This window comes from Ischnura elegans, chromosome 2 (assembly GCF_921293095.1).
Source record: "Ischnura elegans chromosome 2, ioIscEleg1.1, whole genome shotgun sequence".
NCBI lineage: Eukaryota > Metazoa > Arthropoda > Insecta > Odonata > Coenagrionidae > Ischnura > Ischnura elegans.
The window spans coordinates 17,879,185-17,896,372 of NC_060247.1; the positions used below are offsets into that span (position 1 = coordinate 17,879,185).

The 17,188-nt window shown below is 36.5% G+C and overlaps 1 protein-coding gene across 1 annotated transcript; it reads left to right on the forward strand.

Moving 5' to 3' along the window:
- Positions 1-1,563: 1,563 nt before the first annotated feature.
- LOC124153451 (aurora kinase C-like) lies at positions 1,564-12,092 on the forward strand. Its single transcript, XM_046526606.1, has 6 exons — positions 1,564-1,803; positions 1,916-2,107; positions 2,714-2,848; positions 2,937-3,095; positions 4,741-4,972; positions 11,136-12,092. The coding sequence occupies exons 1-6, from the start codon at positions 1,685-1,687 to the stop codon at positions 11,235-11,237; spliced, it is 939 nt and encodes a 312-aa protein (XP_046382562.1). The 5' UTR covers positions 1,564-1,684; the 3' UTR covers positions 11,238-12,092.
- The last annotated feature ends 5,096 nt before the right edge of the window (positions 12,093-17,188 follow it).

Genomic DNA, 17,188 nt, shown 5'->3' on the forward strand with positions numbered 1-17,188 from the left:
TGGTGGGCAGAGGAAGGGTACACGGATGGTAAGCGAAGGAGTTCCAAGGAAGGGTACACAAAGGATTTTTCTCTCCTTCCCTTACCCTTAATGGTGGGTAGAGGAAGGGTTGACGGATGGTAAGGGAAGGAGTTCCAAGGAAGGGTACACGAAGGATTTTTCTATCCTTCCCTTACCCTTAATGGTGGGTAGAGGAAGGGTTCACGGATGGTAAGGGAAGGAGTTCCAAGGAAGGGTACACGAAGGATTTTTCTATCCTTCCCTTACCCTTAATGGTGGGTAGAGGAAGGGTACACGGATGGTAAGGGAAGGAGTTCCAAGGAAAGGTACACGAAGGATTTTTCTATCCTTCCCTTACCCTTAATGGTGGGTAGGGCGTGGGTCGTGCAAGGGTAACTACCCACCATGAAGGATGCTACCCTTCCTGTACCCACTATGGTGGAGTTTATTTTTATCAGGGCTTTTCCCGAGTATTCTGCATATTTTTCATTTTCTTTTATTATCATCAGCAAAATCAGGGGCTTTGGTACTGGCTCTTTTTTATTTACGAAAGATGACTATTTATAACTTTTAGTATAACTCAAAAAAAATGAAAATGAAAGTTTATTGAAAGATATTCGTGTGATGCATGAAAATAAACAACAAATTTTGAGTAAAGGCAACCTGCTCACCACCCAAAATGTGTAACCACGTATGCCATTACTGCATATTTTGCCTGCTGCGATACGACTTTGTGGCAAATTATATATTTTGTAAATAATTGAACTTTATAAATGTGTTAATACAAAGTTACCAAAATGGCATTGGAATCTGCTGATTAAAAAAAAAAAACAATTGGTTTTCCAAGTGGTCTATAAAAATATCAGAAAGTAACATAGATGATGGAGAACTGATTGCCAAGCTACATATCTACGTAGTAGAAATAATCAATTCACTGTAAGCAGTTGTATTTTCCATCAAATTTTTAAATTAATAAAACATTTGCGATATCAATTTTGATTTGATGTTGATCACATCATTTAATCGGTAAATGATATAATCAACACCAACATATGTTAATGATGTAATCAAGATCAAATCACAGATAAATTTACATAATTGATAAAAAATAGACTCTTTCAGGCTCTGAAGAGTCATTACTCATAAACTTGTTAACAAAGCAATTCACTTTTCTTCAACAACTCTTCAAGTTTAGCCTTGAGAATTCTTGAAAAAGTATTTTTTTATTCGGTTATATGTACTATTATAGACTTTTTAGCTTTGATAGAGCGGAGTAACGGCTAAACGAGAACCTTGATTCAGACTGCCACGGGATTCACCCATGTAACAGCTGGGCCGCTAAATAATACTGGGCACAAGATGAACCAAGCAAAGAGAGCACATACACAACAATCATTTTTATTAATCACGCGATAAACTATATAATTTATAGATTTATTTACTTAGGCTTCTTGAATTTACCCATGCTCATTTTGATGAATCAATTCTGCCGCGCCCTCTGCGCAAATCAACTGTCTTTTTATAACAGAACACTATCGAATTTCTTCGATTTGAATTGAGCGGTTTTATGTGGTGAATCGTTTGAGCGGCATTCGGCGGCATTGGTCGGTTTGAGCGCAGAAATTGCCTGGATCGTATTGCTTGATTGTAATTATCTCTTGTTATTATAGTTAAGCTCTCCGAAATGGATTTCGGAGATTTAAAAGACTCAGAACTCAGCAAGATACCCAAAGAGTACAGATCAGCTGTGAACGCACTTAGCAAAGAACTGAAGTCATCTATAGCTCGGAGGAACGGTCAAGAGTAAGTCATTTTAGCTGTGTGAGGCTCGGGATCTTCGTAATCTTACAATTTTAACGTTCACCAGGTTCTCTTTTTTACAAATTTCTATTTTATTGCCATTTCAATTCCCCAGGAAAGAATGGAGTTTAAACGATTTCGAGGTCGGCAAACCACTAGGAAGAGGAAAGTTTGGGAGGGTTTATTTAGCAAGAGAAAAAGAAACACATCTAATTGTGGCTCTGAAACTCCTCTTCAAATCTCAGTTGATGAAAGGTGAAATAGAGCATCAATTGATTCGAGAGATTGAAATACAATCTCATCTAAGGTAAGATAAATATATGGCTAGTGGTTAGCAAATTTAGTTTACCATTAATAGTGATAAGCGACCCAATAAATATGTTGTTTGTATCCGCTAAATCGTCATTCATTCCTAATTTCTTGTTGCTATCATAAGAACAAAATTGTAAATTGAAATTTTTTTATTTCTGTTGTGCTGAGGTTGTCACCTATATGTATATTATAGTTTTTAGTTCATAAATATTTTTCAAGTGCGAATGAATATTTTTTTGTCGCTTGAGTATACGATTGAGACTTAAGTGTAATATTTATATTGCTTGTAGGTACTATTACCTGTTTTATTCTCTATTTTGACGTGTCCCATTTCCAAATATATTTCTATGCAGTGCAATGTGTCTATTGGAAAAAACCTTACTATGACGAGGAATTGGTATGCTCTTCTCAGATTACAGGGTTAGCCATGATCATCTCATTGGTGTTACATGGCCAGGCACACTTGGAATTAACATCTAGCTATTGAATTCTTTGACCTACATGTGTATTTTATTCCCAAATTGCAAAATATTTAAACGCCGTTTGTTAGTCGTATTTATCTGTATTGATATTGTACATGGTGTTGCTTATTCTTTTGTAGCCACCCAAATATTCTGAAGATGTTCACATATTTTCATGACCAGAGAAGGGTATTTTTAGTGCTTGAATATGCTGCTGGAGGCGAATTATACACTGAAATGAACAAGCAACCTGGAAACAGATTTAGTGAGGCAAGGTATGACAACTGAAATTTATCAGTGCAATGGAGCTATAAATCGTTCCTTGGTAATTCTGGTCTATGTTCAATTTTTACTTACTTTCAGATCTGCCAAGTACGTGTATCAAGTTGCTGATGCATTGAATTATTGCCATGAAAACAAAGTTATTCACCGGGACATCAAGCCAGAAAATCTTCTATTAACAATTGGTGGTAATGTAAAGATAGCTGATTTTGGATGGTCTGTTCATGCACCTTCACTTTCGTAAGTTTGGGTTCCTACTGCTGTTACCCTTTTTTTCTATTCAAGAAGCATAAGTCATTTGGTGTTTGGTATCTTCATCTACTTATCGTTTACTTTACATCCTAGTTTTATGTTTTGTACATGAGTAAGAAGGCCAAGTAGGATTATGAAAAATAATATAGATTTTTAAAGTGTTTTATGTGAGAATTCATTAGAAATGAGTTGCAGCATGAACTTTTTAGGGTCACATTTTGTCATGTGCTTTCTACAAGCCAAGTTGTAAATCTCTGGGTCCCATTTTAATGGAAACCAGTGCTTATTGGTGAGAGTAGATTTTTCAGGGTATTCCATTCTGTATTGTTAAATTTTATTTTTATGAAAGTTGCTTCTAGGCAGTTTGTCTTTTCTCTCTTGATGATGAAAAAAAGTACTGGCTGTCATTATTGGCAAATTTACCTAAGGTTTAATTAATCGTAGTGAAAACATGTAGAAAAAGTTATGATAGGAATTTACTTTCCCATAAAAGTAATCAATAAGAACAAGAACTGGGCTGAATGTGTTTCTGAAATCTGGTGAAATGCAAATGTTATTGATTCAAAGTAGAGAATATTTCCAATTGTTGCTTAAAAGTTTTTTTAACTGCTATAACATTTTCCTGAGCGTGCTTTCAACTGAATTCCAGAAAATTGAATTGCAATATTTCCTGTTTGAAGCTAGCTTATATTTAAATTATGTGAAAAACTGCCATAATTCTGAAACTTTGAACAACACGAGACTCTAACTCAAGCATATTGACTTAATTGAGATCTGGTAGTTTCCAGACGTACAATCAGAGACTGGTGTTCAGATTCTCTCTTGGATGAATTACTGAGCGGATGCTAGCATTTTTATGTCAGCAAATTGACATTGTAGGCAATCAGAACTGGTTTCACCAATACTGTCTGAACTTATGAGTGGTATTGTTTCCTGTTCCCCAATTTCTGACTGACGCACTAAAATTATCCTATTGGTTACACTTTAAACCTACATAACAGTGATACTTCAAGGATTTATTAAAAAATATTAAAGCTTTCATCAATGCAAAGTAAAGTTATTTAAATTAAGTTTTGATGGAGTTTATGAGGATAAAATCAAACAAAGTAATTATTTACTCATGTCCGTCACTGTAGTATGGAAAGCCAAATGCCAACTAGTGAGAAGCGCAAACTAGTTCATTGTTTTAGACACTGTGCATCAAATCACTCCATTCAAAAATAAGGATTGCTGCTGTGCTACTAATGAAAGAAACCTTAGGCTGCAATCCTGAAATTAGAAAGGAGCATTCAAACACTAGTGATGGAAATCTCAAAGCCAACTTAATGTGAATCCCTCCAAATATATTTATTTGCCATAAGTTTCATGTCTGAGAATCCCATCGTTTGTGAATGTTGATTTGTTATGAAAAAGCTCAGAAGAAAATATTCTTGGCTTACATACCCTCTGGCATTCAACCATGTAAAGTTTCATTTAATTAAGCAATTTTTGCCTCTCATTTTGTAAAAACTGCCATTTTTTGCCAGTCCTAAGTTTTTTGTATGTCTTGAAAGACTTGTAAAATGATTTATCATGCAAGTAGCCCATCAGTGTAATCTGTGGCCAATTTAGTTTTTCTTTTTTGCATTATCAGCCGGAAAACAATGTGTGGCACCCTGGATTACCTTCCTCCTGAGATGGTCATTGGGGAGAGATACTGCGAATTTGTGGACAATTGGTGTTTGGGTGTGTTATGCTATGAATTCCTGGTTGGTCATCCTCCATTTGAGAGCAAGGATCACAACACTACGTATTTGAGGATTAGGCGGGTGGATTTGAAATTTCCTCCTCATGTTGAAGATGGGCCAAAGGACCTTATTTCCAAGGTAAATATGGGTAACTTAATACATGTGGATTCCATAAATGCTCCTGGCACCATTGCCATTGAGGTTTCAGTTATTTGTCTTTGTTGCTATTATTTGAATCCCATGGATGTTTAACTTAATCATCGCAGAGGTAATCTATTTTAAGGAATACTTTCGTAATGCTGCATGATTTCAAGAGTGTTTAAGGAGTTCCAAAGAAAGATGTATGGGTCATTCCACGTCAAATCACCCAGAAATTTTCAAAATGACACCCACCGACTCGGATTTTGATGAAATTTTTGTCACTAGCTACTATCACCTATCTAATGACCCATGTAAAATATTTCTTCTCTCACTCTCATAGTTTGCAAGATATGAGGAGTCAAAGTTTGAGATGTTTGCTCAGAAGTGGCGCTAGTGGGAGTCAAATTCCAGAGTGCAGGGCACAGGGTAAAAATTCATAACTCAGAAACCACATAACATATTTGAATGAAATTTTGACCCCTTGTCTATCCAAGTACATAGCTTCCATAGTAATGTCTTTTATTCCCCTTGCATTGTTATGTTGGCCAAAATGATGTCAACAGTTGTTAATTAACCGATTTTTTTAGCTCAAAAACATTACTTCATATTTTCAGAATTATCACCAAAAGGCAGAGCAGTTAACTCATCCAATTTTTTTTTTAAATTGAAGGTTAATATGTGCTCCAATATACTGTGAAATAAAAATGGTGGTGTTTTGACTGCCACTATGAGTATTTCAGGTTTTACTTTTTTTTCTGCCCCTGTGAGAGGGATTTTGGACACGTACTGTAAGATAATAAGTATAAGTGTATCCATACCTTCATGAGGATATATTTGAAATATTGGTCAGTAAATCTAAGACCAAACATGTAGTCTAGTGAATGTGGCTCTTGTTCATACATTTTTTTTTAATAGCAAAACTTGGCTTGTGGCAGCTGAGGGTAAAAAAATCCAAATGGCTCAGAAATGTGAAATGATGCTTTTTTCCTGGAATTTACCCATTTTTCAAGTGTTTAGTTTATGGAAAAATTGGTATCAAAATACATTAGGCTCTTACTGTGCATTAGAGGATAAATGGAAATACTAATTTAAATAAAATTATTTAAATAATATACTTCAATGTGTTTAAGGCATCTCCCGAACATCTCTGGAGGCTCTCTCGGGCAACTAAATGCTTTACAATACCACCAATTCCATCACATGGGGATATTCCATTGCTTGTAGCAAAGAATGTCCATGATGCCATTAAGGAGAAATCCTGGTAATGCTTGCAAAGATTGAGAAATATTTTGCAGTTCTTGTACCGTCCTGCACAACCATCACTAAAGTAACTCAATTTTTTGACTAAAGTAAAATTTTCCTTAACAAAGCAAAATATTATTCTTTGGGTTTCATAAACAAAAGCTACATTATGCTCCAAATCATCTGACAAGATGCATAAACTGGAAATAATAAGCTGTTTAGTCAGGTGATCTAGAGTATAAATCACAACAGGGTGTACCGTACAACTATCACTTGTCCAGTGATTCCCTTGTGCCTCATCCTGGATAACATATGAGTAGCTCTCACTGAAGTCAAAGAGAACAGCTGCTTCATGGGGTCCAAGATTTTCTTTCATTTTCTTAAGGTAGTTTGCCTGTACCTTCGTAATAAATGAATGGGGCACCAGTTTTTCCACTCTTTGAATTTAAATTGATAGGTACTCATCAAATGTCACCGTGAACTTCACCAGTTGATATCTGTCACTGGAAACCCACTGACTGTATGAAACTTCATCTCCGGGGTCACATTCTTCAAACTTTTTCAGCAGTAAGCTTTTCAATTTTTCACGTGAAGGACACTGAGAGCAATGTCGCAGTATACAGTCCCTATTATTTCTAGAGCACACGAAATAACCAATTAGGTCCTGGCTTGTTTCCTCTATATTACAGGCACTAAGCAGTAGGTTGACATTTTAATGAATTGTGCAAAAACACACTGAATGCGTTCCAGGACATCCTGCTACCACAAACCATTTTGGATCTAGGTTGCAGAATTTAGAAAAGCCAATTTTAATTCTGGGGAAGTCAAATTTAAAAGTGGAATACAATTCCTTCAAGTTAGCAAGTAATAATCTCTTCTGAACATGTACATTTATGGAGATACTTATGGAATCTTTCTTTCCAGGCATCATTCTTGAGTACTCATCACTTTCATAGAAAGTCCTAACTAATTGTAATGTTTTATTTTTGCCTTCCCTTTTCTCAATTCAGGTGCAGCTAATTTTCCATTGTCTCTGAAAAGTTCTCTTGCTTGGCGGGCAGTGTACTCACTCACATGAAACTCTTCCATTACTTTCTTCCTGCTCCATAAAGTTGGTACCAATGATAACAGATGTACCTTTCCTTGATGGGTGCTTGATGTGTCAACTTTTTGTTTGATTAACCCGTCAGCGTCCAAAGTTTTTTTTAAATTCACGCATATTTCACTTTTAAAAAATATGATACTTATGAACTTCACACAAAGAACACAATTCAAACTGACTGAATAATGGAGGAAACCTTCTACTAAGTATGTGCACTGAAAGGTATGCTAAAATTCACATATTAAATACATTGCCGGAGCATTGGCTCAGCACTGCACTGGGTGCCCTATGGCACCCGTGGGCGTTGACGGGTTAAGTCTATGAGCACATCTATATCATGAACTTTCTGAATAGTTCTTTTGGCAGTTTTGGGTCATCCTTTTCTGGAGATAATTCTTTATCAAGAAGTCTTTTAACTTTCCTTTTAAAATTACTGCATGCTGACTCTACTTTCCTTTTAGCGTAGGTCGACCTTCTGTGAGATGATATACCATGAAATTTTAAAGGTGACTCCTCTATATCTTGCAGCGTTCTGTTAAGTAGCTTAGTTGATTTTTCTTGGGATACTGTTGTTTCAAAATTCAAAATACTATCATTGCTGTCACTATCTACTGCTTCAACATCAGAAAGCTCATTTCCAAACCTGGAGTGTTTCTGTACTTCCTCCCTACATGGCTGGCATACTTTCATTCCTGGCACTAATTTCCGAAGAGTTGGGATTTTACAGGCCTTTTCTGCAAATTCAAGACTTATATTTCTCAGTGATTTTGATATTTTCTTCTTGTGGCTCTTAAAAGGATCAAGACAATATATTTGGTAGGTTTCATACTTTTTCAAATAGTATATTCTGTGATGTTCGCAGACATTGGATAGGACTTCCCCAGGTACACCACTTCTGAGAGATAACAGCTGTTTTTCAAGCATACTCATGATCTCAATTTTGTTCATTTGCACCACTGGTGTGTAGCTTTTTTTGAGGCAATCAGATGCAGTTACTTTTCCAATGCTGCACAGTTCAACAATTTGCTCATTTTGAAGCATAGTGGAGACACTAACCTTTTTTAATGTCGAAGTTCACAATGAGCAGCTTCGCCTAACTCATAGCACACACAATTAATGTACAGGTAAAAATACACTGATCGTACACACAGAATAAACTTGGACACCCAGGGAGCATCTTTACACAAGAAGACTAAAAGTGGTACCCTAGAATCTATTTTGATTTATCATGCCCTCACTGTGATACGTTGTAACACTTTATTCTTCCTAGAGGTTGCACTTAATTCTCTTATTCCTTGGGGAGATGTAATAACACTGAAAAGTGAGGCTGAATAGGTGGGATTGTATTACCTTCTCAAGTTTGTCATGTAATACAATCATATGTGAGGCAGGGGAGAAAACAATGTGGCACATAATGTCAGCATTATCTCTCCCAGTGAAATAGAAATTTAATACTCCAGTTGCCATCAAGGAATGTGGATATTGGTGACAACCTGCTACATATCTATAAGTAATACCATTTGCTCTGCCAGCTCTTCCATCACTAAGGGTTTGGAAGACCATACTTCTTCTGTGAAAGTGAGGCTAAATTTGTACAACTCCAGTTCAGCGGGACTCATTTAATCACTTTTTCACAGATCTTAACAAACTTGTACATTGCATGTGCTTATGATGACCACTGGTTTTTTGGATGAGTGCTTTCTAAACACGAGGGAGAACAAGATGTAAAAGTGAAATTTATGCACCCATATCGAAAATCCCCATGTGATGGAATTGGTGGTACTGTAAAGCGTTTAGTTTGCCCGAGAGAGCCTCCAGAGATGTTCGGGAGATACCTTAAACACATTGAAGTATATTATTTAAATAATTTTATTTAAATTAGTATTTCCATTTATCCTCTAATGCACAGTAAGAGCCTAATGTATTTTGATACCAATTTTTCCATAAACTAAACACTTGAAAAATGGGTAAATTCCAGGAAAAAAGCATCATTTCACATTTCTGAGCCATTTGGATTTTTTTACCCTCAGCTGCCACAAGCCAAGTATTGCTATTAAAAAAAAATGTATGAACAAGAGCCACATTCACTAGACTACATGTTTGGTCTTAGATTTACTGACCAATATTTCAAATATATCCTCATGAAGGTATGGATACACTTATACTTATTATCAGGGGCGGATCCAGGATTTTTTTCTGGGAGGGGCACAAGCAAGGCCGTATCCAGGATTTTGTTCTGGGTGGGGCACAAGGATACCTCGCAATACAAAACGAATGCAATGATAATGGGACCGTATTAAAAATCTTGCATATTTTTGAGGGTCTGGGGGGGGCACGTGCCCCCGTGCCCCCCCCCTGGATCCGCCTATGCTTATTATCTTACAGTACGTGTCCAAAATCCCTCTCACAGGGGCAGAAAAAAAGTAAAACCTGAAATACTCATAGTGGCAGTCAAAACACCACCATTTTTATTTCACAATATATTGGAGCACATATTAACCTTCAATTTAAAAAAAAATTGGATGAGTTAACTGCTCTGCCTTTTGGTGATAATTCTGAAAATATGAAGTAATGTTTTTGAGCTAAAAAAATCGGTTAATTAACAACTGTTGACATCATTTTGGCCAACATAACAATGCAAGGGGAATAAAAGACATTACTATGGAAGCTATGTACTTGGATAGACAAGGGGTCAAAATTTCATTCAAATATGTTATGTGGTTTCTGAGTTATGAATTTTTACCCTGTGCCCTGCACTCTGGAATTTGACTCCCACTAGCGCCACTTCTGAGCAAACATCTCAAACTTTGACTCCTCATATCTTGCAAACTATGAGAGTGAGAGAAGAAATATTTTACATGGGTCATTAGATAGGTGATAGTAGCTAGTGACAAAAATTTCATCAAAATCCGAGTCGGTGGGTGCCATGCCTGGGTGAACTGACATGGAATGACCCGTATGCAATGGCATACTCAATGCAACTGCCTTAGTGTCAGAAGTGTGCATTTATAACTCATTGTGTTGGGTTGTGTTCATTATTGATACATATCTTAATTCTTAATCGAGGAGTAAGATTTGAAATGTATAAAAAAAATGTTTTGAATTATCTCAACAACTCATTCGCACAACAACGTTAGAGACTTTCTGAAAACTCCTTTTCTAGATGGTGTTCCTAGTAATGTAGTTGTGACTTGGTGTTTGTATGTATTGTTAGATCTATTATGTACTATTTAGTGATGGACTCGATTCGATTCTACACCAAGAATTGGAATCGGAAATGAGTATTTACCAAAGTGTAAAATTGATTCCAATTCCAGTAGTACTTCAAACCACAAATTTATGTACGACCGTGCTTCTAACAGTCATTTGAATTTTTGCGCCATGTAATCGTAAAAACAAAACTCATTCAAATCAGCATAATGATCATTCTTTCCATGCCATAGTCTGGTTGTGGGGTTAGATACATTTTACATAGATACATTACATAGATTTTCTAAAATTTAGCAATTACATATGTTTTAATTACATAGGGATGATATCAGTGATGCTTTTGTTAACTGATTCTTTCACAGAGTATTTATTTTTTTACGTGGTTGTCTCGTTGCGTGGAATCAAGTGATGTCTTTCTCGGAACCTATGGCATCAGTAACAATGGAATTGGTATTGGGTGAATGGGAATTGAAATGTTAGAACCAGAATCTGGAATGGAATCGCTTGAATTTTGGAATCTATCCATCACTGGAACTATTATATGCTATTTATATTGCTATTTGACCCTAATGCTTTGTTTTTCAATTTCCTCATTCATCATGACAGCTCCTGCAACGAGTTCCAAAGAAGAGGCTGCCTTTACCTGAAGTAATGGAACATTTTTGGATACGTTCATTGTATTCTCCTGCTGAGTGTACAAACAACTGAAAGACAAGAATTCCATTGTATTATCATTTTGGCTGCAGATTTGTACATAATTCTTCAAAACATGTATGTTTTTAATGGTGTGAATGTGAATATTTTGTTAGTGAAAACTGCGAGGGACATAAAAACATAAATGCTCTATATTGAAGTGCTAATACTTCTTGAAGGCATTTTCTTACTTATCAGTTCATAGTTTTGAAGAGAATGACTTCTGGAAGAAATGCAGTTGGATGAGACTATTATTGCTATTCCAGGTTCTAGCTTCGAGGCGAGCTTCTAAATGTGATATTTCTGGCTGACTTAGTCAGCTTTTGATCAAGACCAATTTAATGTAAGGACGAATCCTCATAGATTCATAAATGGGAATTTTCGATGTTTCTTTTAATGTTTCTTTTAATGATTCTATTAATGTTTCTTTTAACGTTTCTTTTAATGAATTTGGGAAAATCACCATTTTAGAGCACAAATTACATTTCAATCACAGTTGGATAGATGTGTTCAGTTATCCATAGATTGTGATATTGGGTGAAAAAGTGCCTTTTAATTGTAAGAATCATTATCTTGTTCTAAAATGAAAGCAAGAAATGTCACCTATATGACTCATTGGATTGAGGGTTTTATTTGCAATCAGTATTTTGTTTCTAGGTTTAGTTGCTTTTTAATAAAATGTAACTGAAATATTTTGTATCTGGTTTAAGAACTATTTAATATTTGCATTCTCCAGTTAAACTTCTTGTGACTTTGAGATTTCAAAGTGGCTCCTAGACCTCCAGTTGGCTCTTTAGCAACAATGTGTAAGGAATATTTTTTTCCAATTTTTTCTGTTTTGCAAATACACAAATAAATGATCAAAGTGGACTTTTACTGTTCCCATGATTTCTATTTTAACCCTTGAAAACAGTGCTTGCTTTCAATCCCTGGGATTGGGAGAGTGGATAATAATATCTCTACGAAGGTCAATGCTTTTCTAAAAGAAGTTCATAAAACGAAATGCTGTTAAAAAAACAACTACAATATCGTTTGTAGTAAAAATCCTTCCCAAAGTGTCTCTAAGTTCTGCAATAGCGATAAATCCTCCAAATTTCACAATTCTATCTTCATTATTGTGTTATGTCCTGATGAATCACTGCATAGGTTCAGCTTTCATATTTTTCTGCATACATATTCCATTACAGCTTTTCTCTGAATAGCTATTTTTGATTCCCCATCCTAATACTTATGGGCGCACCTAAAGAAATTTCCTCTCAAAAAATATCATAATCGATGAGAACTGTAAACTGTACCATTGTTAGTATTTTGCACATCCCTTTACAAAAATGATAGAGGTATGAACAATGGCAGCAACAAAAAATAAGGGTGAATGTGGTACTACTGATGAATGATGGAAATTAAATGGATTGACCTCATGAGCAATGTAGAAGCCCTAGATTGGGAGAGAAGAGAAACCCAATGAAAACTTTAACGAGGCTGAACAACACATTAGCTTCATTGTGAGGCAAGATAAAGACAATATTCTAGGGAAAAGTGGACGGCAATAATGGATAGGGTATGCCTCAGATAAAATATGTGGAACAGCAGTAATGAAGGATAAATCACTTTCTTTTTTTATGACCTCAATTTATATAATAATTAATATAGTCTTGGAGTAGAAGTATTAACACCTTGAGTGCGGCATGACGTGGTATCACGTCATGGTGTGCTATCCCCTGGTGCTGATGACATGATATCACGTCATGCGTACCCCGAGGGTTCCGGCCCTCTGTACGAGCTTGGTTCAGTTCTATTATGACCTTTGGCGCCTCTAAGTTGCTCAACAGGGATGTAGCAGCTCATTTGTGAAGACTGTTTCAAGCAACCTTTCCTGGGAGGATTGGGAGAAATTTTTTTCTTTAATCTTAAGGTAAGCCAATTTCCATTCATTTTTCCCCCTGTATTGTATGCTATTTTTATTTCTTTATATTAATGTTTGAGTATGACAAATTTTATTTGAGTTTTATTTTACAATCATATGTATTTACAATCTGGAACTTAATTGGGTGTATTTATTAATTTTATATTCCGTTTTTTTAATGTTTTGTGGGAAAATAAATATTTTTTCCTTCCTTCCTTTTTTTCTTCATGCGAGCCTAGTATTTTTCGAACCTTTATTGTCTGATGTTAATAAGTTTTATTCAATTTATACATGAAGTACTGTGATTAGTTAAATTTTAATGTAAATTTGAAACAGCCATTAAATTTTATTTATGCAATGTAACATATCTCTAACTTTTGCACCCTTCTATTGTTTGTCAGTGTAACTCCTAAGCAGTGAGGGGCTCTACAAACAGCAATATAACGTAAGTGCAAAAAGTTATTTACGGAAAAAGTGTGAGTTATTTATAACATTTATTGTTGATTAATATTATTTTAAACCACCTATAAACATTCTTAATATAATTGCAAATAACTGTTTGCACATTATCCCATGGCTTGGCGAATGAGTGATTCTTAGGAGTTACTTTATGAAACTGCTTTTATTCTCTCGATAACTGTGAAATCAATTGCTTATAGGTGCTCTCAATTCTTAGTCTCATCATTGTAAATATTTAGTTCCTATCGATAGTTTTACGTCAGTAAAACATCATTTTAGCTTTGGCCTATTTCACAAAGAGTGTTTATTTTGAACCTGTTATCTATAGGAATTTTTACAAAAATATGAAATGTATTCATTGCAGATGGTACGGCAGCGAGGAGTAAAACGGAAAATTTTGCATGCTGGCTGGGTGTGGATGCCGGCTGAAAGAGGTGAAATTCCCTATTCGTCAGCCTCTGCCGATGATCAGCAGTCTTCGACCTCACATCAGGACCCGCAGCCATCGACGTCGAGGGAGAAAACCTCTGCAAGGACACAAACCTTTCCTTCCGAGCACTCTGCCTTCTCCAGGTGAATGTACACGGAGGAGGAATTGCGGGAGCTCCTATGAGTTAGAAATTAGTGAGGAGGAGCATGAACCCTCACAGTCAGGTACTCCATTGCCTCCTTCTACACCCGATCCCTTAACTATAGTGTCAGTCCTTCGCCATCCGAGCGTCCTTCGCGGTTGACCCGAAGTTTAGTGACCCCTCAAAATATCACTTTCATAGAAAACCCAGCTCTCACCACCCTTCCAACGACCCAAGTGTTTGTTGCGTCTCCTCTTCCCAGACACTCTCTCTCGTATACGGATATACTTTCTTATTATCTCCGAAAGCAAAGGTTAGGAATTGGAAACAGTTGACCTATGAAGAATTTTTTTACCTTCATAGGCCTTTTATTTCACAAGGGAAGGATTCCTATAAACAATATATCCGACTAATCGAGCATTGATATCTTGTTTGACTTGCCTTGCTTTCGGAAATACATGGGCCGTGATTGATTCTTTAGCATTCTTCAAGCCCTTCATTTTTCACCGAACACCGGCGATTCAAACGATTCAGAGCCTGATGATTTCCTCCGTCCGGAAAAAATCCGTCCCTTTTAGATTCATTTCACTCCCCCATTGATTCCCTAATAATTCCTTCCTGAAAGCTATGCACACTTTTTCATTTATTGTGAACCCGATGAAAAGATTTCCCTTTATAAATTCCATCTTTCTCTCATTAGATCCTTTATCCTACCAACCTACACTCCTTATCCTGAGCCACTTTTACCATCAATATCTCAATCTCACTTTCTGAACTCGTCCAAGAGGAAGGAGGCAGAAAGAAAAATCGACTGTGCAAGTATTGCAATATTGCAGTGCAAGCACTCTTGGGTGTAGGAAAGAGACCGCATGTGTCTACACTGGCTGTAAGGATTCTCCTCCACTCTGTCCCGAGTGCTTTTCTCCCTTTCATAAGAAGGCATAAATAGTATTATATATTTTAGTACAGTGACGCCAACTCCATGGGGCCTGAGGGGGCCCGAGCCCCCCCAAAAATTCGTTATGGGTGTGAGAAAAAAATGTGTCAGGCTTGACGATTTTCCCCTGAGTGTCCAGATATCAAAATTAAAGTTATCAGGGTTCTAATGTTGATCATGTGACTCTTCTAAAATGCTTAAAAAACTTAAAACTCAATACTTACAAAATTTCCCGGGGGAACATCCCTGGTTCTGGCCCCCCCAATATTTTTTCTAAGTCGGCACCCCTGTTTTAGTATCACATATTGTATTATAGATTATAGGGATGAGTCGATTCCACTTTTTTTCGATTCCGATTCCAATTTCGATTCCTTCAAATCGATTCCCGATTCTCGATTCCGATTCCATCGATTCTTGTTCATTCTAACTGGTGGGATTTTGATTTATCTGTAGCATCGCTGTCATTAAAATTTAAGAATTGAATGGAATAAAATAACTAGGGATGGACAGATCCAGGATTTTTGGAGCGAGATCTTTCGAATCGGATATTTTCGAATCCAAATGCATTTTCAAATTCCTGCCATTAAACAAAGTCATTATTCGTTTATTGTGGGTACATACAATCAATGGAATGCTTCTTAGATTTTCATTCACATTCTAATATTTTTATAAATTAAAAATTATTTTATGGGCTTTCAAGTTGTTTTTTAAAAACATCTTCACATACTCAGGGCCTAAACTGTTACGCTTGGGTTTGGAAATGAAAATAGAAAAAATCTTAGGATGAACCACTGACCAGTGGCGTAGCGAGAGGAATATAAATATAAAAAACACAATTACTTTCCTTCATAAAAGGAAACAAAATATTTAAAAATCATGAATTTACAAAAATGAAAAAAATGAATCTTTGAAAAATGAAGTTTTTCTATTATGAAGGGCGTTAAAATTAGTTTGAAACCCTCTCCTTTGTACCCTGTTGTTTAAAAATTTTCCCCCTGGTTTTGGATCCCCCCTTAACAAAATTCCTGGGTACCCCCCTGCCATCGACTGAATTCCAATTTTCCTCACGCACGTTTCCCCCGAATTTTAATTTCTCATCACTTACGGACTTGTGTTTCATCCGAAAATGCTTCAGTATGGTGAGGTGGATTTAGCACATCCTCGGGATAACTTACGCCACAGTGCACGCACATGGCATTCATTGGTTCTCCTTATCTCAGCGGAAATGTTTACACGCAAGACATTTTTATCGGCGTATCATTAAATTGAATTGCAACTGTGCAATTAGCAACACAATTAACAGTATTTAAAACGGCATTAACGTCATGTGTGACGAGGTGCTCAACCGCTTAGCATGAGGAAGAAGTGGGCAGCAGAAGCACGTAAAGGAGAGGTGGAGGGGTGGCGTAGCCAGGAATTTCGTTCGGGGGGGATTCAAAACCAGGGGGGAAATTAAAAAAAAAAACCGGGCGCTAAATAATGGGTTTTAAACTAATTTCAACACTTTTTATAATCAAAAAACTTAATTTGCTAAAGAAAAATTTTGTAAATTCCTGATTTTTCAATAATTTGTTTTCTTTTGTGAAGGACAATAACTGTGTTTTTATATTTCGGGGGGTGAGGTCCGGACCATCCCCATGGCTACGCCACTGGGAAGGAGCACGTGAAGGAGAGGTGGAGAGGAAGGAGCCCGCTCCCTCCGTATTTCAAACAACAAGGCTACAAATGAGGGAGTCGGACGAAGAAATCAGATCTTACTTCAGTGACGTCGTTGCCTTCAAAGCGAAGCCGGGCACGCTACGTGATATATGTAGTTGGCGTTTCCAATCCGTCTCTAATTGTTTGAGGGGTTAATGCTGCGCTTGTTTCTTTGAAAATTATGCTGTTTGGACAATCAGTAAAGTGTAATTGTAGAATTGTAGATAGAAAACTGAGTGGCAATCAATTAGAGCTTAAAAATAAACAGAAATATCGTCAGGAATGCGTCTCGTTTGGTCTAATTCTTTTTTAAATCCCGTGCATATCATCTAATTGTCGAAGCTATCAAGATATCTTCGGGCCCAAAAAGTCACTCTCCTAGCATCTGTCGTCTAGA